Raw genomic sequence first — 19,938 nt, 5'->3', positions numbered from 1 at the left:
GCATGCACTTGCCCTGTCAGCCAGGTCTGGGTTGGCCCGGATGCTGCACAGGTAGCTCACCACATCCACGTTCCCATAGCGAGCTGCCACATGAAGTGCAGTCTCCCCAGACTGGAGGAGTCAACAAAGAGTTAAAGCACTTAATGCAACATCAACATGAGCAGTTCAAATATAAGACAGATGCTTTTGTAACAATTACTTTCATGAGGAAAAATATTTTAAAGCAATGGCATCATATGATGAACTTTGCAATGTTTCCACTTAAACATGCATTCAGATTTTACTGTCCTCTGTGTCTGCAGATGTCGGACTCATCCACAATTGATCCTTTACCTTTAACTTTATGGATGCTGTCAGAGCAGACGCACATTAGCAGAGAAGCTGCTTATGTGAAGCGACACCCAAGATGCTGTGTTCACTTGTAGGTGGGAAAGTGAACAGCTTAAAATAGCATCTAATGGATTTATGTTGAGAAAAAAGCTTTACACATCTAATTAATTAGGGAAATTACACAAAACACAGAAGACAGAACAGATTCACCTTGTTGAAAAGATGTTGAAAAGGGCTTCCACTTTCTCATAAGACAATTATTTGGTTGCACACAGACACCCCAGCCTGTGATTTCAGGGTTATAGTGTAATAAAGTGGGATGAAACTTTAATGATCCTCAGAGAGGAACGAGATAATAATCAGGCAAGTGCCTGGAGTGCAGATTAGCTCTGATCTGGTGGAGGAGGACTCTGCTCTGTGTCAGTGTTCACAGACAGAAGAGGACGCCACTGGTGGGTAAAATGACTTAAGGGATTGGAAAATGCTTTTGGGTTTTCATCAACCCGAGCAAGCTCTGCGATCGAGGACACACCAGCATCAATCGCGAACACACACACACACAGACACATCTTCCTCAGCAAGACCTGTTTCTATAGCAACAGCAAATAAGCTGATAAAATGCCAGAGTAACTGGTTTCAGGTTTTCTCCCCAGGTGCTCGCTGTGGCAACTATGAATGTGTGTGTGTGTGTGTGTGTGTGTGTGTGTGTGTGTATCCGGGCATTCTGGGTAATCAACGTAAATGCTTCTCAAGAGGTCTGATGGGGGGAGTGCGTGAGTAATTGCAGAGATAACTGAGTATGGTGAGTAGTAGTAAGTATGTGTGTTTCTGCATGTGTGTATATGTGTGTGTGTGTGTGTGTATCTGTGACACACGCAGAGAAAAGAAAAGAGGCACTTGATTTACCTTATCTTGGACATCCAGAGGGCAATCCTTTTCATGGAGGAATTTCAGGGTCTCTACGTGGCCGTGTCTCGCTGCGTAGTAGATAGCGTTGGCTCCACTCTGAAGGTTCAGGAGAGAAGAAAATTCCAGGATTTATCCCTGACCTTTACAGAAAAAACACGCTCTCTGGGACTGCGTCTGCAGCCAGATGATACGAACACATCCTTCTTAATTCTGCACAGCATGTTGCTGACAAATAACATGGAGCTATTTTGAGGACATGCTAGCCTCCTGCCGCCCCAGTTTAAACTATTCTTAAGAATGTAGAGCTGCACTAGCCAAACTGTTGTTGTTGAATGGCAGCTAACTGTAACTGTTTAAAGCTGAAAATGCTAAAAACCTGGTGACAATTCCAGATGTACAGCAGGCAACACATGTTGACAGTTATTAACAGTTGGTACTTTATTTCACCTTTTGTGAAACAAGCTAAATCTAAGTAAGATGAAATATCTTCAATCAAGGCAATATATGCTTACAGCATTCACTTATTTCAAGATTTTTATTACAATATCTTACTGAAATTGTACTACGGTTCTGAGTAACTTAATGCTTGAAACTAGAATTTATAGAACTATAAATCTGCTTGATCAACAGTGACAAGCACAAAACAGGAAGTACTTAAATTTTTCATAGTCATTTGCAAAAAAGTTTCTTTAAAACATGTAGGTGCAGCATGTGCTTTGCTCTCCAGTGATCTGTGCAGTACAGAGAGCAGTGAGTCCATGGCTACATTTATTTATAGTGTAGATAGCTCCCGTCATAATCCAAATGACAGTCTTGTCACAGTCTTTTGCCTTCATTACTTCAGCTCTACTGCACGTCTATTAAACGCCACAGCTGGCTGTCGATTACACCAAACAGATGATCTTACCTTGTCATGGGCCCGGATCTCTGCCCCTTTCCTCATCAGCACCTCAATGATCTGAATGTTGCCACAGCCGGCTGCAATCAGGAGGGGAGGAGTCCCGTGCTGCATTGTACACACATTGTAATTTTTAGTTTTTAGCGACAGTGATGTGTTTATGTATCTTTAACGTGTGCTAAAGATAGAGCTGTGAAAGTCAATCTGACAGCACACTGTCAGACATAAAGAATGTGGAGAAGTAGGCTGATTTTCTCCTGCAGGTTGTTAAAAATGTTCAGGCATTTTGGAAATTAAACTGGATGGATGTATCTCAGGTTTCAGACAGTGTTGACTTTGTGTGGGTCTTAGAGTGTGTGTGTGGTGATGGAAACACAAGCTGAGGTAAAAGAAAATGGGACAGAGGATAGAGGAAAATGGCAAGATGACCTTTCAGGAACCAGTTCCTGTGCTGAAACAGAACAAAGTTAGAAATCTGGCAATTACGGGCAGCAACTCAGATTTTTTCTTTTGCCTCTATCAGGCACTCGTCACAAACTGTAGTGTTATTCTCCTCATATTGCTTAATTCTCATTCTCCATCTCCTCTTTTCCTTTCATTTTTATCTTTTCCTCCACACTTCACTGAGTTTAATAACGTCGTATCCCCCATTGCCCATCAGCTGTCAACAAACAGCGTCTCTTCGCCTTCGAAACAGCAACAGAATGAAGATGAGGGAGCTACTCTGGATCTTCTCTGCACTCCATAACTCATTCTCTCATACCATGTATGCAACTGTGGACCATTTTTAATTGGCTTCATTTCTGTCATTTCTGTAATTTCTGTTTCTTTTCTTTTTCTAAATGAAAGCTGAAGTAAATGGGACCTGCCACGCTTGATTTTCATAAGATTTGATTTTCAGCCTTGTCCTCCACCTCAAAACATCTATCTCAGTTTTTTTGTTTCCATGTCATCCACTATTTTTTCTTATTATGACAGATACATGCAGATGACAAACTGTTTCTTTCTGGCTGCTCAGAAGCTGCTTGGCTGCCTTTTAATGTACAGGAAGCTCTTCTGCTTAAGACGGGCAGAGACTTGTGGCTCTTCAAAAGTTTTCATACTGTGTTTGACCGAAATTTCCCTCGGGGAAATACATGAAGACAGAACTGATTCAGGTTAAAGAGTTGGACTGGGACACCATTTTTCAGAGATATGAAAAACCGCGATTATGTCACAGGAGTATGCTTAAACATGTAAATCTCTGCCTGGAGTTTTCTTTGGTTCTGTTTGTTTTGACTTGGGATTGAGAGGACGTAGAGTCTGGTGCACTAGTTGCAGCTTCAAATAAAATGGATCAAACAAAAGAAACACACACAAACAATCATCGCTTCATCTCTATGTTAAAACCCATCCACCCACAACAACCAAGCGGCTGTTGTCCCTGTCTGCCGTCTTTGAAGATGAAGCACTGACTTACAGCCACAAGCTACACAAAATCCATGTCTTCATCTCGTGATCAGGAGCTTCTATTCAGGCCCTAAAACAGGCAGTCTTGCTGCAGGGTAGAGCATGTGGACACCCTGACAAATGGTTACAAGACCCTTGACACTGGACTCTGTGTGTGTGTGTGTGTGTGTGTGTGTGTGTGTGTGTGGGGGGGGGGGGGGGGGGGGGGGGGGGGGGGACTTTTAGAGACATGGCAATGGAGGCACATTTCACACATTTAAAATAATATAAAACATGGATTAAAAGAACACAAAAATATCGGGCTTATCTAAGGTACAACATATCTGTGTTGATCACCTTGTTGGGTTGGTTGACGTCGTAACTGTTCAAGGAGCCGAGCAGATGCTGCAGACCGGGCACGTTGTCGTCGTTTATGGCATGGATGATGGCCTTCATCACAAAAGAGTCTTCTTCATCCTAGACAGGAGGGAAAGACAGTTCATCTTCTGCCGTTCACAGGATGATCTAACCCTGTGAACATTAATCCTGTGAGTTCTTTCGATCACATGCCCCCTTAAGTCTCTCTTTCATCTTCCTCATGCATGAATACACACAGAAACAAACAGACCTTTTTTTTTTTTTTGCATCTGCAGAGATTCAAAATACAACCAGCTTTTTTTTCTATCAGTGACATGTGACCCAATAACCTTCAGCCAGGCGGCACAGAAATCAGCTGTGATGCTCTGCTGCACAAAGAGACGGGGAGGAGAACGGCAGGGAGGTGAGGAGGAGAGGGAGGGAGGCAAGGCTGATGTGGCGGTTGTTTGGCCATGCGTGACACTCCAGCTACATTCCTCAACATAAACTCCCTGCTGTGGGAGCCATGACTAAACCACCTCAGAGAGCTGTAAACACCACACCAATATGTAAGAGCGGCAAACTGCCCGCTGGGAATTTGCTTTTACCTTCTGAAAATTGTAATTCATGGAGAAGTTTTATCAATCTACCCTATTTTCTCTTTCATGGGTACTATTTCCAGTGACGGCTCCAAGAAAAGAATACAGTGTGACACGTGGTCCTGGATAACAGCCTTCATGTTAAAAAGAATAACAAGGAAGGAAGTTGGCATGTGGAAAATGAAGATGTGGTCTTATGACTAAAAGTCAGGCAGATTCGGAAATCTAGGGTTTGCATTGGGAATTGTTACTGCTCTCCTGTCCCTCAAAAAGTTATTTTTGGAGCGTTTTCTACAGGTGCCTGAACCTTATATGCTTGTTACCTTGGCAAGCTAACTATCCAAAAACTGTCCATCTGCTGGGGCATCTTGTGCCACGGTTATCCTTGTGTTTCTCTGTGACTTTTGTTTTACTGACAATTTAAAATTTGTTAAGGATTAGCTGATTAAATGATAAGTCGATTGACAAAAATAATTGCAACCAAGTGTGATAACAGATTCAAGTCATTTATCAAGCACAGTTGATTTCAACTCTCTGCTCATTTTGTCTTTATTACAGCCACATTGGAGGAACAATAGCAAGAAATTACTACAATGCGGTTTGCAATTCCTTTCATATTGATTTTGACACATTTCCTAAATCAAAACAAACACCATTCTTGTGTCCCATGAATAACTCGGGCCCTCTAGGATTGTTGCTTGCCAATAGCAGATTAATTTTCTTGAAAGGTGACTCTGCCGCCATTTGTGCTCTGCGTGTGAGCAGTGCTCGCAAATCGCTTTTGTGAAATGGGCCTCCGATTCACATCTCTGATTGGCTTCTTCTAAACAGCAGCAGCGGTGAGGCTGATGAGTACTGTAGCATTTAGAACCAGCCACCATAACAAACAGACAAACACAGTTTCAGAAACAGGATTGAAATATTAAAACTGATGGCATCACATAAAACTATAGTATGATTAAATTATCCAGGTGACTCTCCCTGAAAATGACTGGCAGATTAATCAGTAACTAAAAGGATCATTAGGTTCAGCCTTACCACTAATACTTTGTCAGCTCTCACACCCCCTTCCCCAACTTATTTCCACCCTCTGACACTGAGCCTCTAACACAGAACACAAACAACTTCTTGGCTGAAAATTACAGAGGAGTGGCTGCACTAAACCCACCTCTGACCAGAGTCTTTAAGCAAAGCACTTAACCCTGGAGCTGCTCAGCCCATAAAGACAAAGATTTATTAGAAAGCTTTAACTTGTAAACGTCAACAGCTGCTGCAGTTCTGTCCATGTACGACAGGGGGTGCAGCATTCTCAACAGGTTTAGCTCTACCTGCCTGCTCACCTGGGACGTGAGAAGTTGCTGCGTAATCCTTTGATGAGGCAACAGACCTGGCCTTGGCCTGCTGGCAATGCTTTGTAAATGATTAAGCCTCTCACTGAGGCTGCAGTGTTTACATCTCGCAGGCTTGTCAGTATTGACAGACATAACATAAAAGCTCTCTTATGCTATCTCTATTTGTGTACAAACCCACACAAACGGACCTGTACATATGAACAGCTTCTTTTTCTGGAGAAACATCTCTGTAGGCTCGACCTGGTTTTAAGGTTACACTGAAATTCCAACAATTCTACCAACACCTGACCTGTGGCACTCGGGGGAAATGAGGAACAGATCAATTACATGAAGGAGCTCAAGATTCTCAGAGAGATTGGCGAGTAAGAAATACCAGAGCTGTAACTGAGAGCTCGGGCTTCTAATAAGAAAATGCACTTCAATAAAAGCAATCTGAAACTCATTAAGATGCCAGTCTCCTGTCAATTAGGTTTATTTGGCTTGTATTAAAGATAGGAGAGGACTGCAGAGATAAAAGTAATGGTTCCCTTGTAGATAGTTGTAGATGTTTTACACAAGTGCAATTTACAACCTTGATAGTGTTAATACCCTTGAACCCAATCAACTAAATGAATTTGGATTAAGATGTTCACTGTCCTGTGCTTCGATGTGTTTTTGCACTTGATCAGACATCACACCTGCCAGTCTAAGCACAACATAGGAGCAGATCTCCAGGACTTACCAACGTGTCATCGCTGCGTGCCACGCTTATGTTGCTTCTGGACAGGAAGGAACGGGACAGGCGGTTGCATAAGGAGATAAGTCGGACGGATTGCTGAGAAAAGAGAAGAATGGTAGTTCATGAATGAGCAGAACTAGAACAAGTTAATGCCAAGTAGTGCTGAGGGAACCATGAAGCGGCAGGCAGGTGCAGACATAAAGAAAATGTGCGCTCTATTCAAATCCACTTCAGCTACTTTACTCATGGTAATTCATTCCTTGATAACCCACTGTCCTTCTGTTGAGGCACAAAGTACAGATTTGGTGCACCAAAATCTACAACTCGTGATCTTTTAACTCGGCAGTGGCCGTTCTGTGACTGGCAAGTGATGTCAAATTTCATGAAGACACATTATGCCAACAAGCTCAAAAAGAGCAAGTGCATTTATCAAACTATACAGGGTCAGCTGACCTCTGCACAAGTCTAACTGCCTGTGGGATAACACCAAACTTCTGTCCATTTGTTTCACAATCTAAAATGTGTCCCTGATGGCAGTGTCTTAAAGCAGTCACAGGGGACTCTTTACAAACTTGTTCAGTATGGAGCTTTGCAAGGGATCTCTGTTTTTCAATCATTTCAGAGCTGAGTTGAACAGCACCATGCAATGAGTGCTTCTCCTTTTGCCAAATGGATGTAAACCAGCAAATAAGTGGCATTACAAATATACTTATTTGTATACCTAAAAAAAAATAGACTTACAGATTTTATTGCACAAGGTCTTAGTCGTCAATTAGGCTTTATCTGGTTGCTCTTTTGGACTTAAAATAGACAGAATCTGACTTCGATTACAGCTGGATTTTACTTTTTCTCTTGAAAAATATGGTGAGACATTTCATAAACCTGAGAATCTCACTTTTCACAAACTATATTTACATCTATTATCATGTTTTGCTGTCAGTTTTATGTGCATATAACTAGAACTAAAGTCAAATCAAGGTTACTGAAAAGCCAGAAGCTGCCAGGCTCTTTGTGACAGCCTGAGCAGAAGACAGAGACATGGCATGACAGCACCACCAAACCACCACAGATAAACAATCCCGGCATTTCCTGCAGGCTGGGAGCAGTGCTGGGTCAGCTGTGATGAACCAAACCAGACAAGGAGACAACCACTGCAGCAGCACTGGCAGTAAATCTGAGGGTTATGGCAAGCCTGCAGCAGTTGTGATGACATCAGTGTGTGATGTCTGAGGGGGTATTTTGGCAAGAAGCTGTGAAGTGCAGTGTTTTGTGGATGCAATGAGTTACTGGGCGTGTTCAGTTGGAACATGCCGTAATTTGTCATCCTGAAACTTGAAGTTTAGGTGTGTGAAAATAAGAGACAGTATCAAAGAAAAGCACTTACTTTCCATTTTCTTCGAGCTGCAAACTTCTTGAACTTTTCCATGTTGACAGCCGACTCCTTTCTGCTCAGTGCTTGTTGAGTGTCTTTTGGCTAATTTCAAATGCAAAACATGTATTGATAAACAAATCTTGGCAAAGATACGTTCAGTACAGAATCCATTAGTTGAGGCTTGGCAACATTCAGCATATCAACCCAAACCATTTCAAATAGCAGCTACTGCCACAATATAAAAAAGAAATATTAGAACTTTTACAGGATTACAAATGTAAATTCAAGTCCAACCTTGATCCAGGGGTGCTGGAGGCTGTCCTGAATGGTCATTCTCTTTCTGTGGACAGAAAATGTATAAAGATTTTTTTTTTTTAGATAGTTAACAGTCTCATTCAGTGCTTTCTGGTGTGACACAGCATTTTAATGTTCAAAGCAACGCAGCTATGAGCAGAGTTCACCTTCAACCAAGTACACATTAATTTTGATTATTTTAATTTCAAGAGCACAACATATGCCCTCATCTATTGGTGGGGTGTGAAATAAAAAATCCAATTAAAAGCACTCAAGTGGGTGGTTAGAAATATATAAAGCATTTCATAAATGTAGGCTAGTAGATTTAAAAAAATACACCGAGAAACATCCACAAACTTATCTTCCTCAAAGTGTCTTGAAACACAATCATATGCAGTGAAAAATAACTGGAATTTGATTTTATATGCCACATCCCACGCATGGATGAGGACATATTTTTTTCCCCAATTTAAATTCTTTCTTTCCAAGAGCACTAGTGGTTGTAAAGGACACCAGAGGCACTACTGTTGGCACCGTATCTGTAAAAATAGACGAGAGATTTAATTTATAAATGCAACCTCCTGACTGTGAGTCAGAGACATGGATTGCTGTCTCCAGCCTACAAAAAGCTGTGGATAAATTGAACAAGAGATTACACTAACACAGATAGCAAACACAGCTGTGTGCAGATGGATGGAAGAAAGAGTCTCTCCCATTTAGCCATAATGAAATGATGCTGATAGAGTTGTGAGATACTAATACTCGATAGTCTCAGTCATCTCATCTTGCTGTAAACTCATCAAAATCCATCCTATTCCTTGAAAGAGTCAAGAATTATATCACTGTTCATTGACTATATTTGGGTTCTGAACTTTTGGTTGGACATCTGAATACATTCACCTCGGACTTTTCGAAGAAATAATTGATGAATTAATTGATGATGAAAATAATTTTGGTCTCATTTAATATTAACGTACCTTCCTTAATATCAATCAACAGTCATTAGGAGGTTATTGGGGAAAGCTCTTAGTTAATGACGTAGTACTTGTAGAGTATGGTCATGCAATGACTATTAAAGACACAATATGCTACTAACATGCATGCTAATAAGCAACTAGTATTTATGAATATGTGTACCTTAACATGTAGAGCTACCATAACTTTGTCAGTTAGTTGCTGGTCTTTAAAGGAACTGGTGTGGTCAAGAGAACAGATGCCACTTCCTTTAGTCCCTCAATGTCACATCCTAATCACAACTGCTGTTATCTTACAATGAAAGAACACTGTTTTGAAATGTTTCATGTTCAATGTTAAGCCAACATCACCATTAGGGAAATTAGCGTTGCCCAGTACACATATCACTTCCTCCTGTCTATGTCTGTTCACTTCCACATCCCTGCTTCTAACTGAGGCTACTCTGTGCTCACACGCACCAGAGTCAAGGTATAAACCAACAACTCTCCACTCTCCTGACAGAGGTAACAATGGATTTAAGGGGTGGCGGGGTGAGGAAATGTACCATGTGCACTGGTATAATCAGTGAACAGTGACTATACTGGTGCACTCCAGAGTCATGGTCAACATTATTAAGCAGTGATGTGTGTCTCCTTCAAGGGAGTCTTCATTAATCTTCCTGCCAGCTGAGTGGATGCATGCCTGCTTACTCTGTAGATCAATTAAAAGCCGCTCCATTTTGATGCTCTCAGTCGGGGATTTCTAAAAGCCCCATTAGTTCCAGTTTGTAAAGTCAGTCTCCTCTTTATCCACTGTCAGCCTGAAGCAACCTGTGCCTTTCCTTCCTTTCTCCTGTCTACGTGAAATTATCTCCACACCTATAATTCTTCACCCCTGTCAGCCTACGTGCTCTGGCTCTATTGTTATCAAGAAACAGGAGAAAGAAAAAGAGTTTTGATGGTATGAACTGTCTTTAAGTTTAGCTGCAGCCATTCAGTTGTTGCTAGAGCAACTTGGCAATGAGGGAGGGACTGTCACAGTTTTAAGGTACCACATCTTCTATAGTAACAAGGCAGTGTTATTATAATACATGTGGTGTTCTGGTTTGTCAAAGTGACTGATTGGTTCACTCTTGTGCTTGATTAATCCATTATTTGACTGACAGAAAATGAATTGCCACCATTAGTGACAACTGATTGTACACTTAAGTCTTCTATCAAGCAAAACTCTGCAAAACTAGTGCACACACTACCACAAAACAATAGGATGTTGGATGCATAAAACAAAGACAATGCCAGAGCATTAGCAGAGCTCTGCCAAAGGTCTCTGCAATCGAAAGCTTAGTCAATAGATTGGCTGTCTGCAAAGGAGATAAATGTACAGAAATTTAGATTCTTATTTATTCAGCCAACAAAAAATTTAGACAGTCTTTGGATGATTTGTTGGACAAAACAAATGATTTCAAGGATTCAACTTCCCTTCTCTTTTCCCACTATCCCTGTTCTGTTCTGTTCTCTTCTGCTCTGTCTAAAAACTAGAAGAAAAACTTATTCTTGCTGCTAACCACAAAGCCCAATGGTTAGCTGTAGTCGTATGTTATTTAGCTAGCTGACACCGCGATAAACGACGACTGTCTCCACAAGTGCTCTCAACTGACGATCCAAGTTTACAGACACACACAAGCCCGTGATTACAGAAGTACGTTGACAAGTGCTTGAGCAGCACTTCAACAGCAACAATGGAGCTGCCACACTTGGCTGTTTTGTCACTTGCACTATGAACATAAAGTTAAAGAGCTTGTGCATGATAGCTTCAAAGTCACTGCCTCAAGCAGATTTTTTAAATTCCTGTCTCAGAAAGAGGAATAGTACATACTTGGGATCTTTGACAAGCAGCCTTGCTATGAAGTCTTTAGCCAGGATGCTGGTGTTGCTGAAAAACTCCTCGTCAAATGTGTAGTCCACAGCCGACACGTTGGCCAGAGTCTCCTGCTTGTTGTCACCCAGGAAGGGAGACGCACCGCTTAGACTGCAAGACGGGATACAGGTTAACAAGAAGGTTAGACGCTGACTGTTGTTTAGCAGAGAGTCAATGAAGACAATACAGTCACATGCCTGTTTTGAAAATATAACACACTAAAAAATCATTTTAATTGATGAATTTCATTTTGACTGCATGTTAAACTTCACATTTACGCTTCAATCAACGCAACAAATTCAGGACCTCCAATCTAATCTGCTTTCACAACAGCGATCCCCTCTAATCATCGAAGCTGTCCCAGCGGGTCTTTTAATCAAAGGGAAATGGAATACACTGGATTTCGGCTCAAACACTAACTCAGCCACCACTGATTAGCTTTGGCCCTCCAAACCGAAACTGAGACCTTACTACTCGTTCATGTGGGGAATGTGATTACAGGGTCTCGTAGCAACTGATGGTGACTCATTAGTCAAGCCTTGCTATCAAACTGAAGTATTTGGTGTGTTAGTCAAACACTATCACGGGAAAGCCAGCTGGACGGCTCTCAGTTCCACTGAATATGCAAAGGGTTTGAGTGGAGTGCAGGAATTTCAACGCACTTTCACACCTCTTAATTGAACACAGGCATAAAATAAGCGAGGGGATAATGTGCACCAGCTCGAGACAAAAGCATGTCTTAATGGACAAACCAAGACACAGTATGGCACACACAGGGGTGAGCAGTCATGCATGTTGATGAGGTCTCTTAGAGCTCAGGCAGTTAAACCAAACAACGCCACTGAAACCTCTCCAGCTCATCAGCACCAGCCGCTAATTAACATGCCAGCTGGGACAGACATGGAGGTGGTCCAGGTCAAGCTCAAGTTGAGCGGAAATGTATGAATTTATCGACGGTAGAAGGTGCAGCTGCTCGCAACAAACAAGTAATTAAGGCAATTCTTCACCGAGCCAGGCAGTAAAACCAGCAGGAAAGTGTTAAGCCAGGAAACTGCGGCCACATTTCATCCACTGTATTCCCACATGAGACTTAAAGGCGCGTATGAACAATTTGTATGCTGAAACACTCTTCTTACAACCTACAACTAGGTTAAAATAAAGTCACATCACCACTTGCTGATTCACCACATTTACCCAAATGGTTTCAGGTCACACTATCTCAGACAGGTGAAGTCTTTCAAGCTCTAAACAATGCGAACAATACAGCAGTATCTTTTGCTACTACAGTTTCCTAATGGAGCGCTTTGTGCAGCATTCATTACAGTGTAGAATTTGGCTCATTACTCATGCAGAATAGTCCCATTAAGAGTTTGGAGATGCTCCCAAAAATCACCCCAAATTGTATATTGAATTATTCCCAGACACTTTTTTCCCCTCGTGTTGTTTTTCACAATAGGAGGCGAGCAGTGTGGTGCACCTCAGTGCTGCTCTGCTGTGATAATAGGCGGTGAATGATCTATTTTCTACCTTTCCAGCCGGAGCTGTGACAGCTGTGTGGGTGGACAGCATGAACAAAGATCGTGTGCGTATGTGTACAGTATGTATGTGTCCTATAAGTGTGTGTGTAAGAGTGTGTTCATGTAATGTGGAGAATAATGGTGTATTTATTATTTATTACTGAAATGTTTGCAGCTCCTTATTATGTAATAATGAAAGAACATTTGTGTTGGCATTAAACGTTATGTTCCCTTCATGTACTTTGCTGCGTTTTGGTGAAAACTCTCTGCATGTTCGTGTGGGCAAATCCACCCAATGTGCACTTTTGTGTGCACATTTTGTGTTTGGCCTCGTGTAGGTGTCTCTCTAAAGGATAAAGGTTTGTGGGAGCTCAGAAAAACCTCATAGCTGGGTGTAAAGAGAAGAGGGCAGCATCATCATGAGCACAACAGCAGTTGATCTGTGGGTCACTGAGGGCATGAACTTTACTCTTTACACAATCATAGTTCAAGGAAAGCCAAAGGCTGTAGAAGATGAAGTTGGTTGTTTTAAAGATCAATTGGTTAACTGAATTATAGGCAGGTGGAACATTTTAACATCACTTCACATCATCACATTTCATTCTGGGACTTTTGTGTAACTGCCTGTCAAATAGTCTCAAGTGGCTATTGCAGATTTCATGAAACAGTGAGGTGCATCTATAAAAATGTGGTCCAAAGGGAGAATATGTAATCAGGGCTTCTGTTCTGAGGTTACATCCCCTTCATTAACTGCACAACATGCTGACAAGATCAAAGAAGACTTACCAGACCTTGGACAAAGTCCAGAGTCAGCTAACTACACTAGCCTCTAGCAGCCAAACACTGTATTATCAGAGCTCATTATTTTAGCTTTTTATTTTAAAACGTTTACATTTCATCCCCATGTTTTTCACACAATTGTCCATCATCACTGGTGTCATTTCAGATACTTACAGGATATAGGTTATCACACCAACACTCCTGAGGAGAGGCAGGGACAAAGACAGACAGCGACAAGAGATGTTTAACATCAAACCATGAATCTCATCTCAGAACAGTTTGACAGCAGAGCATAATGCAAAACATAAGTTTACTTAACAGCAGATGCTCTTCAGAAATAAGAACCAATGCAAACAGCATATGTCCATAATGGTCATTGTGGAGCAGATAGTCTTTATTTACTCACCACATGTCTGCCTCCAGGCCCAAAGGTTCATAGTTGACTACTTCTGGAGCTGTGAGGCAAATGCACAAAACAGAAGATTATTACTATTCAGGTCAACACGCAAATGACACGCACGCACACACGTTTACCTTTGATTTAATTGTCTTTGATTATTCTATTACGTCTTTTCTTCTTGCAATGCGTTCTTAATCAGTTTTGCGTGAGTGTGTTACCTCATTCTGTTGGGTTCACAGATTTCTCGAGGTGTTGTTGTTTTATAAGGCACAGTTTTTTTTTTTAATCACACCTGCTAGAACTGTGATTATTTCTCTTGTTTTCTGTTGTCAGATGTGAGAATAATTAACGGTTATCATCAGTACATTCATTTCTAATCAAATTTAGACAAAATAGGTGTGATATGAAGCACACTTCTGTGGGAGAGAGAATGAAGCTCCCCTCAGACAAAATCTGACCCATTTTGCCCCTCTGATGATTAAGTTTCAAGTTAATGGATTTTGTCACTCCTATTATTTGTCTTATTACTATTTCGGGAATCATTTTGAAACTACAGGTCCCATAATCTGGGGGCTTTAGGGATGTATAGGAAGAACAGGAAATATGGACTGCAACTTGAACTTTTTTAGCATGTATCTGTGCACATTTCCTCAAATTGGCACCATTAAAAGTGTGCTGAATTGGCTATTGGCAATGTTTGCAAAGTTCTCATGGATTTACAGACCACTCTCAGGAGAAACTGGAACATGGCGATTCTGAAAAGTAAATCTCAAAAATCATAATCCCCAAGAATTTATGATGCATTTGTCCTCGTCATTTTTGTATGCAATGAAGTTTGGAGCCGTCAGGACGGTTTTCAAGAGTCAACGACCCAAGTCATGATTTTGGCTTTCTACCACTTGATCTTTGGATCATTTAACTGCTGAACTGGGAACATGCTCTGGTTTTGGCCTGGATGACACTGTTTGTGGGTACTGGTTTCAGGCAGGGGGTACTGGAGTGTTGCCCTGGGCAAAGGGGTAGGTGAGGGGAGATGGGATAGAGCCACTGATGCGTCTATAGGTGTGTGTATGTGTATGTGTCTGTGTGTGTGTGTGTGTGTGTGTGTGTATTTGTGTTGGCAAGAAGGAGCAGCTCTAATAATCTCCAGTCTATTATCAGGTCTCTCATTTAGTCCCTATGGCAGAGTTGGCACCTGCTCTCACAATACGCAACCTCTGGAATAAAGCCAAAAAACAGGGTGGTGTGTGTGTGTGTGTGTGTGTGTGTGTGTGTGCGTGCGCGCTCGCACGCATGTGCATGTACATTGGAGACAGGATGGAAGTATATTTGCAAACTGTTGAACGAAACATCAAACTAGATACACAACAAGAAACTGAGGGAGGATGAAGAACATGATTCTTCAATGACACACACGCACGCAGGTACACACACGCACGCACGCACGCACGCTCACACACACACACACACACACACACACACACACACACACACACGCAGATACTGACCTACAAATTCTGGAGTTCCAAAAATGTTTTTAAAATCATTGCCAAAATCTATCTTGTGGGCCAAGCCAAAGTCGATGATCTTGATGCGCGGGTGAGGCACTGAGCGGTTCAGCAGCATGATGTTCTCCGGCTGGAGAGAAAGCAAAGGAGACACAGTAAAAAAGATGAGATGGAGAAAGAGAGGGGAGACAGGGAAGACAGACAGAGGCAAGGAGAAGCAGAGTGACTATTTGGACATTTTTATAAACTCTGCTGACCCTTTCTTTCTTCAGCTGTCATGAGCACGCAGTCAAGTGTGCATCGTGAATTTAACGAGGAACAGATAGAATGATCACAGAGAAATTAAAGGATGAATCTTGAAAACTTTCCCCTAAATTATCAATGTGGGACACAAACTAAGAGTAAACAAAGCAGTGAGCAGCAGAGTCAGACACAAAACCAGGAACAGGCTGGCAGGAAGTCGGCTCATCAGCCATGGAAATCCCATGCAAAACACGAGTAAAAACCTCGAGGAAGCGGTAGAAAGGAAAGGACGGCAAAGATGTGCTTTAACCAAAGCCAAACAACAGAAGCCGGACATTCCTAAGGATACAATGCCTCTTTTAGACGAAGCCATCTTCCCTCCAAACCTCATCCTTTCGGCACGACTATAAGCCGAGCTTGAGGATTTAGTCTGGGAGGGAACAAGAGCAGATTGGCTGTGGGCAGTAACAGGAGGCGCTGAGAAAATACAAACTACAGCTCAGCTCGCTGCTTTTGTTCTCTGCTCTGTAACCATTCATACGCTCAGGTCAATGCTGAAATGAAGGAGAATAATATCATGGGGCACAAACTCTTTTAGCTCTCTGTCTGCACAAAACGCAGAAAATAAATTGCCAACTGTTTTCATCTTTCTTGGAAAAACATTTCATGGTTCCAGCATGTGAAGATTTTGTTTTTTGACTGTCAAGGCATCACTTTGAGCTAAGTAAGCTAATGATATATAATAGTTTAACAGTCACAGGGGACATTTTCCTGCACTGAGGACTTGTAATACTGTAAGTACATTTTCCTGATTATACTTTCTGTACATACTTCTACTTAAGCAATATTATCAATGCATATTTGTAACAGAATTACAGGAGGGTAATACTTCCTCCAACATTGCTTAAATCATAAAAAAGAGGGAATTTCACTGGAGCCACTTTCACTGTTTGATAAGCAGAAACATGTTTCCCCACAGATCTCTCACCACATAATGAATATCACCACGATTAGAGCACTAATCTGAGTATTAGCAAACTATGATACAGTAGGGGATTGAAGTTTGGGGATTTTTACAAGCTGGGTCTTTCCAAGTGTTTTCCATTAAAAGAAGTCATTTGCTCATTCAGGTCAGATACAAATTGCATATAAGATGACTGGCGGTGAGTCAGACATCATTAGTCTGTCCTGCCCGACATAATAAGATCTGAAACATAATAAGTACATTGATTGGCAACATTACAGTCTGTGTAGAATTGATTAGACTCTAAAAAGAAAATAATTAGCTGAAAACTGTAAAGGCAGTTTAAAGGGGCCAGAGAGAACATTTGGGAAGTTTTTGACCCTGAATGTCACCTGGTGCTGCTGTCATGGTATTGTTATAGCTGCACAACATCCACACAAAAAGTGAACTAAACTTGACAAAATGTCTTTCAAATGGTGTCAAACACAAGAACAAAAGACAAGATGTTATCAGAATATGGGTAAGCATTTGGGTTGAGCAACTGGACAAATATATTGGCTCAGGTAAAATAGTGCAAAATAGACAACATTAGAAACACATTGACATTTTGTGAGTTCATTCTGTGTATTTACTAGACTTAAAAAGCTCAGAGAGCTTGTGGAATATCAATTCGCTGGTTACTTTAAAGAACTGGTCTACCCCGCCCCCTGCGTACCACATGGACACCTGTGCCAATATAGCTGCATTCGATGGTTGTTGGGCTGATGGCAGCTGGAAAATTTCAACATATGGCCCAACTCTAGTGAACATAGCAAATAGAGACACTGACCTTCCAGCCTCTGGAGTGGAATACTGCAGTACTACAGAAAGTACTAAATAAATTCAGTCTTGACCTAAGCCACTGCTCATCAGTGAATAACAGCAGCTAAAATGCAAAGCAAAGGCTGCAGTGTCTGGTAAAAGCTTCAGCACTGACCAGAAGTGGCTGGCTGGGCATGGAGGAAAGTATTTTCTGTAAACCCAGAGGTCGAATGTCCTGAGCTCTGATGCATGACTTGTTCTGTAAGTGGACGAGTTGGTCTGGACCATTTATTCTAAAGACGCTGTGTGTAGCCATTAGTGGACAACTGGTCAATGATATTGATTGAGATTCGAATAAAGAAATATCACAACAATACACGGAACATAAAAGTAGTGTAATGTTCAAGAACATCACATACTTTATAGTGTGCCTGTGCTGGTGGGCTGTGAGTGTGCCATGACCTTTACTCTTTTTCCCTCTGGAGTTTTTTTTGTTGTTGTGAACTACACACACTCCATAATAAAAAGGAGAAAATCCAAAAATAAGCCAAAACAGATTAGTCATGGTAAATATCCTCAGATAAATTCCAAACACATAGATACAAAGAGAAACTGATATAAAAAGGAGAGGTTCAAAAGAGGCCAGCTGATGTAAAAAAGAATCACGTATTCACAAAATGATGCAAATGTAATTCTCAAGTGAGCTGGCATTTAGGATAATGGATGTGAATTACTCCAGGCGGAATGAACAACAGGCAACACTATACTTAACAAAAACATACATCTGTATGTAAAAACTGTGTTGTCTAAACATGACATGACCTTGAACAGGTCACTGTCATCATCTTCTGCATCCAAAGTGTTTTCATGGAAATCTCCTAATCATCAGAAGAGTGCATCTCCTCTCCTCTAAAACTGTACAAGTATGTTTGGGTTCTCATTTTGAGGACACTGACTCACTTCAAGTCTCATTTGCATTAGTTGGAACTGGCTGAAACAAAGGATCTATGAAGGACAAATGTGTGAGTTTTTGTTTTTATTGCTGTGTCCCAGCTCCATAATAAATACTAGGATAAGGCAAAGCACTATATACTAATTTGCGTGATAAATGATAGTTTTTGCAGTTAGTACAGTTAAGTCAATGTTCAGTCAAACTTTAACCCTGTGTATAGCATTGGGGCACAGCATAGGTTGATAGTATGATACCAGCGTGTACAATACAAGCTGATGAAACACACAATATGACAAAAAGTTGCTGTATTCTTGCTTGTAACACATGACTGACACAAGAAACTAGACATAACACGGGGATGACGTCTTCTGTCTTTAGTTACTGCAGTACCTTAAGGTCAAAGTGAGCGATATGTTTGCAGTGTAGGTAGAAGACTCCGTCCAGGATCTGCTTGAGGAACTGAGTGGCTTCCTCCTCGCTCAAAGACTCCTTCTCTGCCAGGAAGTCGAAAAGCTCACCACCGGCCACACTGGATGAGGAGAGACAATGATGGGGAGAATTAAAATGCAAGATTTCTCAGATCAGAGCCGGCTACAAATCCCTGCTTAGCAGAGCTGAACTGAAGTAATCTAATCATCCTGGTGCATTAGAGCACGACCAATTTGCACATCCCCGGTACATTTAAACCATCGCTGTTTAAATAATGAAAACTCTCCATTGAAAACAAAGGGGAGGATATCGGAAAAGTAATACGGCACAGTGTTTGAGCTAAGTCTGTTTTATTGGAATATTTGAAAAGGTGTTTGAGATTCTGCACCACTATGTTATCACAAAATGTAGAAGAAGACCTTGCAAAGATGATAATCGGGGTAAAGATGATATTAACAGAATAAAAGGAACTTAACAGTCTGTGGAGAAGCAATAAAATGAATCATTGAATCATGAAAAACATTCTCTTATCTATCAAATGACAATCAACACTGTTTGCCTAAATGAACAAAATCACAGCACAAAAGTGGTCAAACATTAGTACTAAATCACTGAGAGCCATTAAGTTTAATGGACAATATTGACCCACACTGATTTTGGATCAGTTTTGGGCAAAAGAGATTCAACAAAAGGCTGAAAATCAACTCATGTTAACTCTTATTGGTATCATGGCTACAGAACTGAATTATATTGTTTCTTTAAGCCTGTTACTTTAAGTATCGGTGCTTGTTAATCAGTGCCAAGACATTACCCAACATCTTATGTACTGAAACTTATAAAGGTCTGTTTGTGTCCTTTTCAAATCAGAAGCGAAGATTGTTCAATGAACCATAATGTGATTCAGTGCTTAAAGGAAGAAAAGTAGAGACAAAGGATTTATTATGGCCACAGTATGATAATGTGAGTGAAAACCTGCAGTGAGGGAAGGTGTGACAGAAGCAGCAGAGTGAGGAAGAGTGCACATAACCGTAATTACAGTTCTGCTTATCCAGTCGTCAAGTGCATGTGCATCCATGTCTGTCTTGCAGTTTACTGTAAGTGAATTCTCCATATAAAGGTTTATTCGGCCATCACAACCATTTGATTGTCTTGTATTATATGAAACATAACTTTATTTTTTTTAGAAAAAAAGTTTATTTTCATGTTGCTGTACAAA

The 19,938-nt window shown here is 41.1% G+C and overlaps 1 protein-coding gene across 1 annotated transcript in view; it reads right to left on the bottom strand.

The window, feature by feature from the left end:
• The window catches only part of dapk1 (death-associated protein kinase 1), a 68,974-nt gene that overhangs the window by 19,435 nt on the left and 29,601 nt on the right, over positions 1 to 19,938 (bottom strand). The window contains exons 4-15 of the mRNA XM_070964159.1: positions 18,684 to 18,822; positions 15,334 to 15,463; positions 13,832 to 13,880; positions 13,600 to 13,626; positions 11,087 to 11,239; positions 8,258 to 8,303; positions 7,976 to 8,065; positions 6,595 to 6,687; positions 3,923 to 4,042; positions 2,147 to 2,245; positions 1,237 to 1,335; positions 13 to 111 (exon numbers count right to left, since the gene is read on the bottom strand). Of these exons, the coding sequence (XP_070820260.1) occupies positions 13 to 111; positions 1,237 to 1,335; positions 2,147 to 2,245; positions 3,923 to 4,042; positions 6,595 to 6,687; positions 7,976 to 8,065; positions 8,258 to 8,303; positions 11,087 to 11,239; positions 13,600 to 13,626; positions 13,832 to 13,880; positions 15,334 to 15,463; positions 18,684 to 18,822 (1,144 nt within the window). The remainder of the gene's footprint in view (positions 1 to 12; positions 112 to 1,236; positions 1,336 to 2,146; positions 2,246 to 3,922; positions 4,043 to 6,594; positions 6,688 to 7,975; positions 8,066 to 8,257; positions 8,304 to 11,086; positions 11,240 to 13,599; positions 13,627 to 13,831; positions 13,881 to 15,333; positions 15,464 to 18,683; positions 18,823 to 19,938) is intronic.

The sequence above is a fragment of the Chaetodon trifascialis genome, chromosome 6, assembly GCF_039877785.1.
Source record: "Chaetodon trifascialis isolate fChaTrf1 chromosome 6, fChaTrf1.hap1, whole genome shotgun sequence".
Taxonomy (NCBI): domain Eukaryota; kingdom Metazoa; phylum Chordata; class Actinopteri; order Chaetodontiformes; family Chaetodontidae; genus Chaetodon; species Chaetodon trifascialis.
Note: the sequence above shows the minus strand (reverse complement) of the source record. Positions and strands in the feature narration are given on the sequence as shown.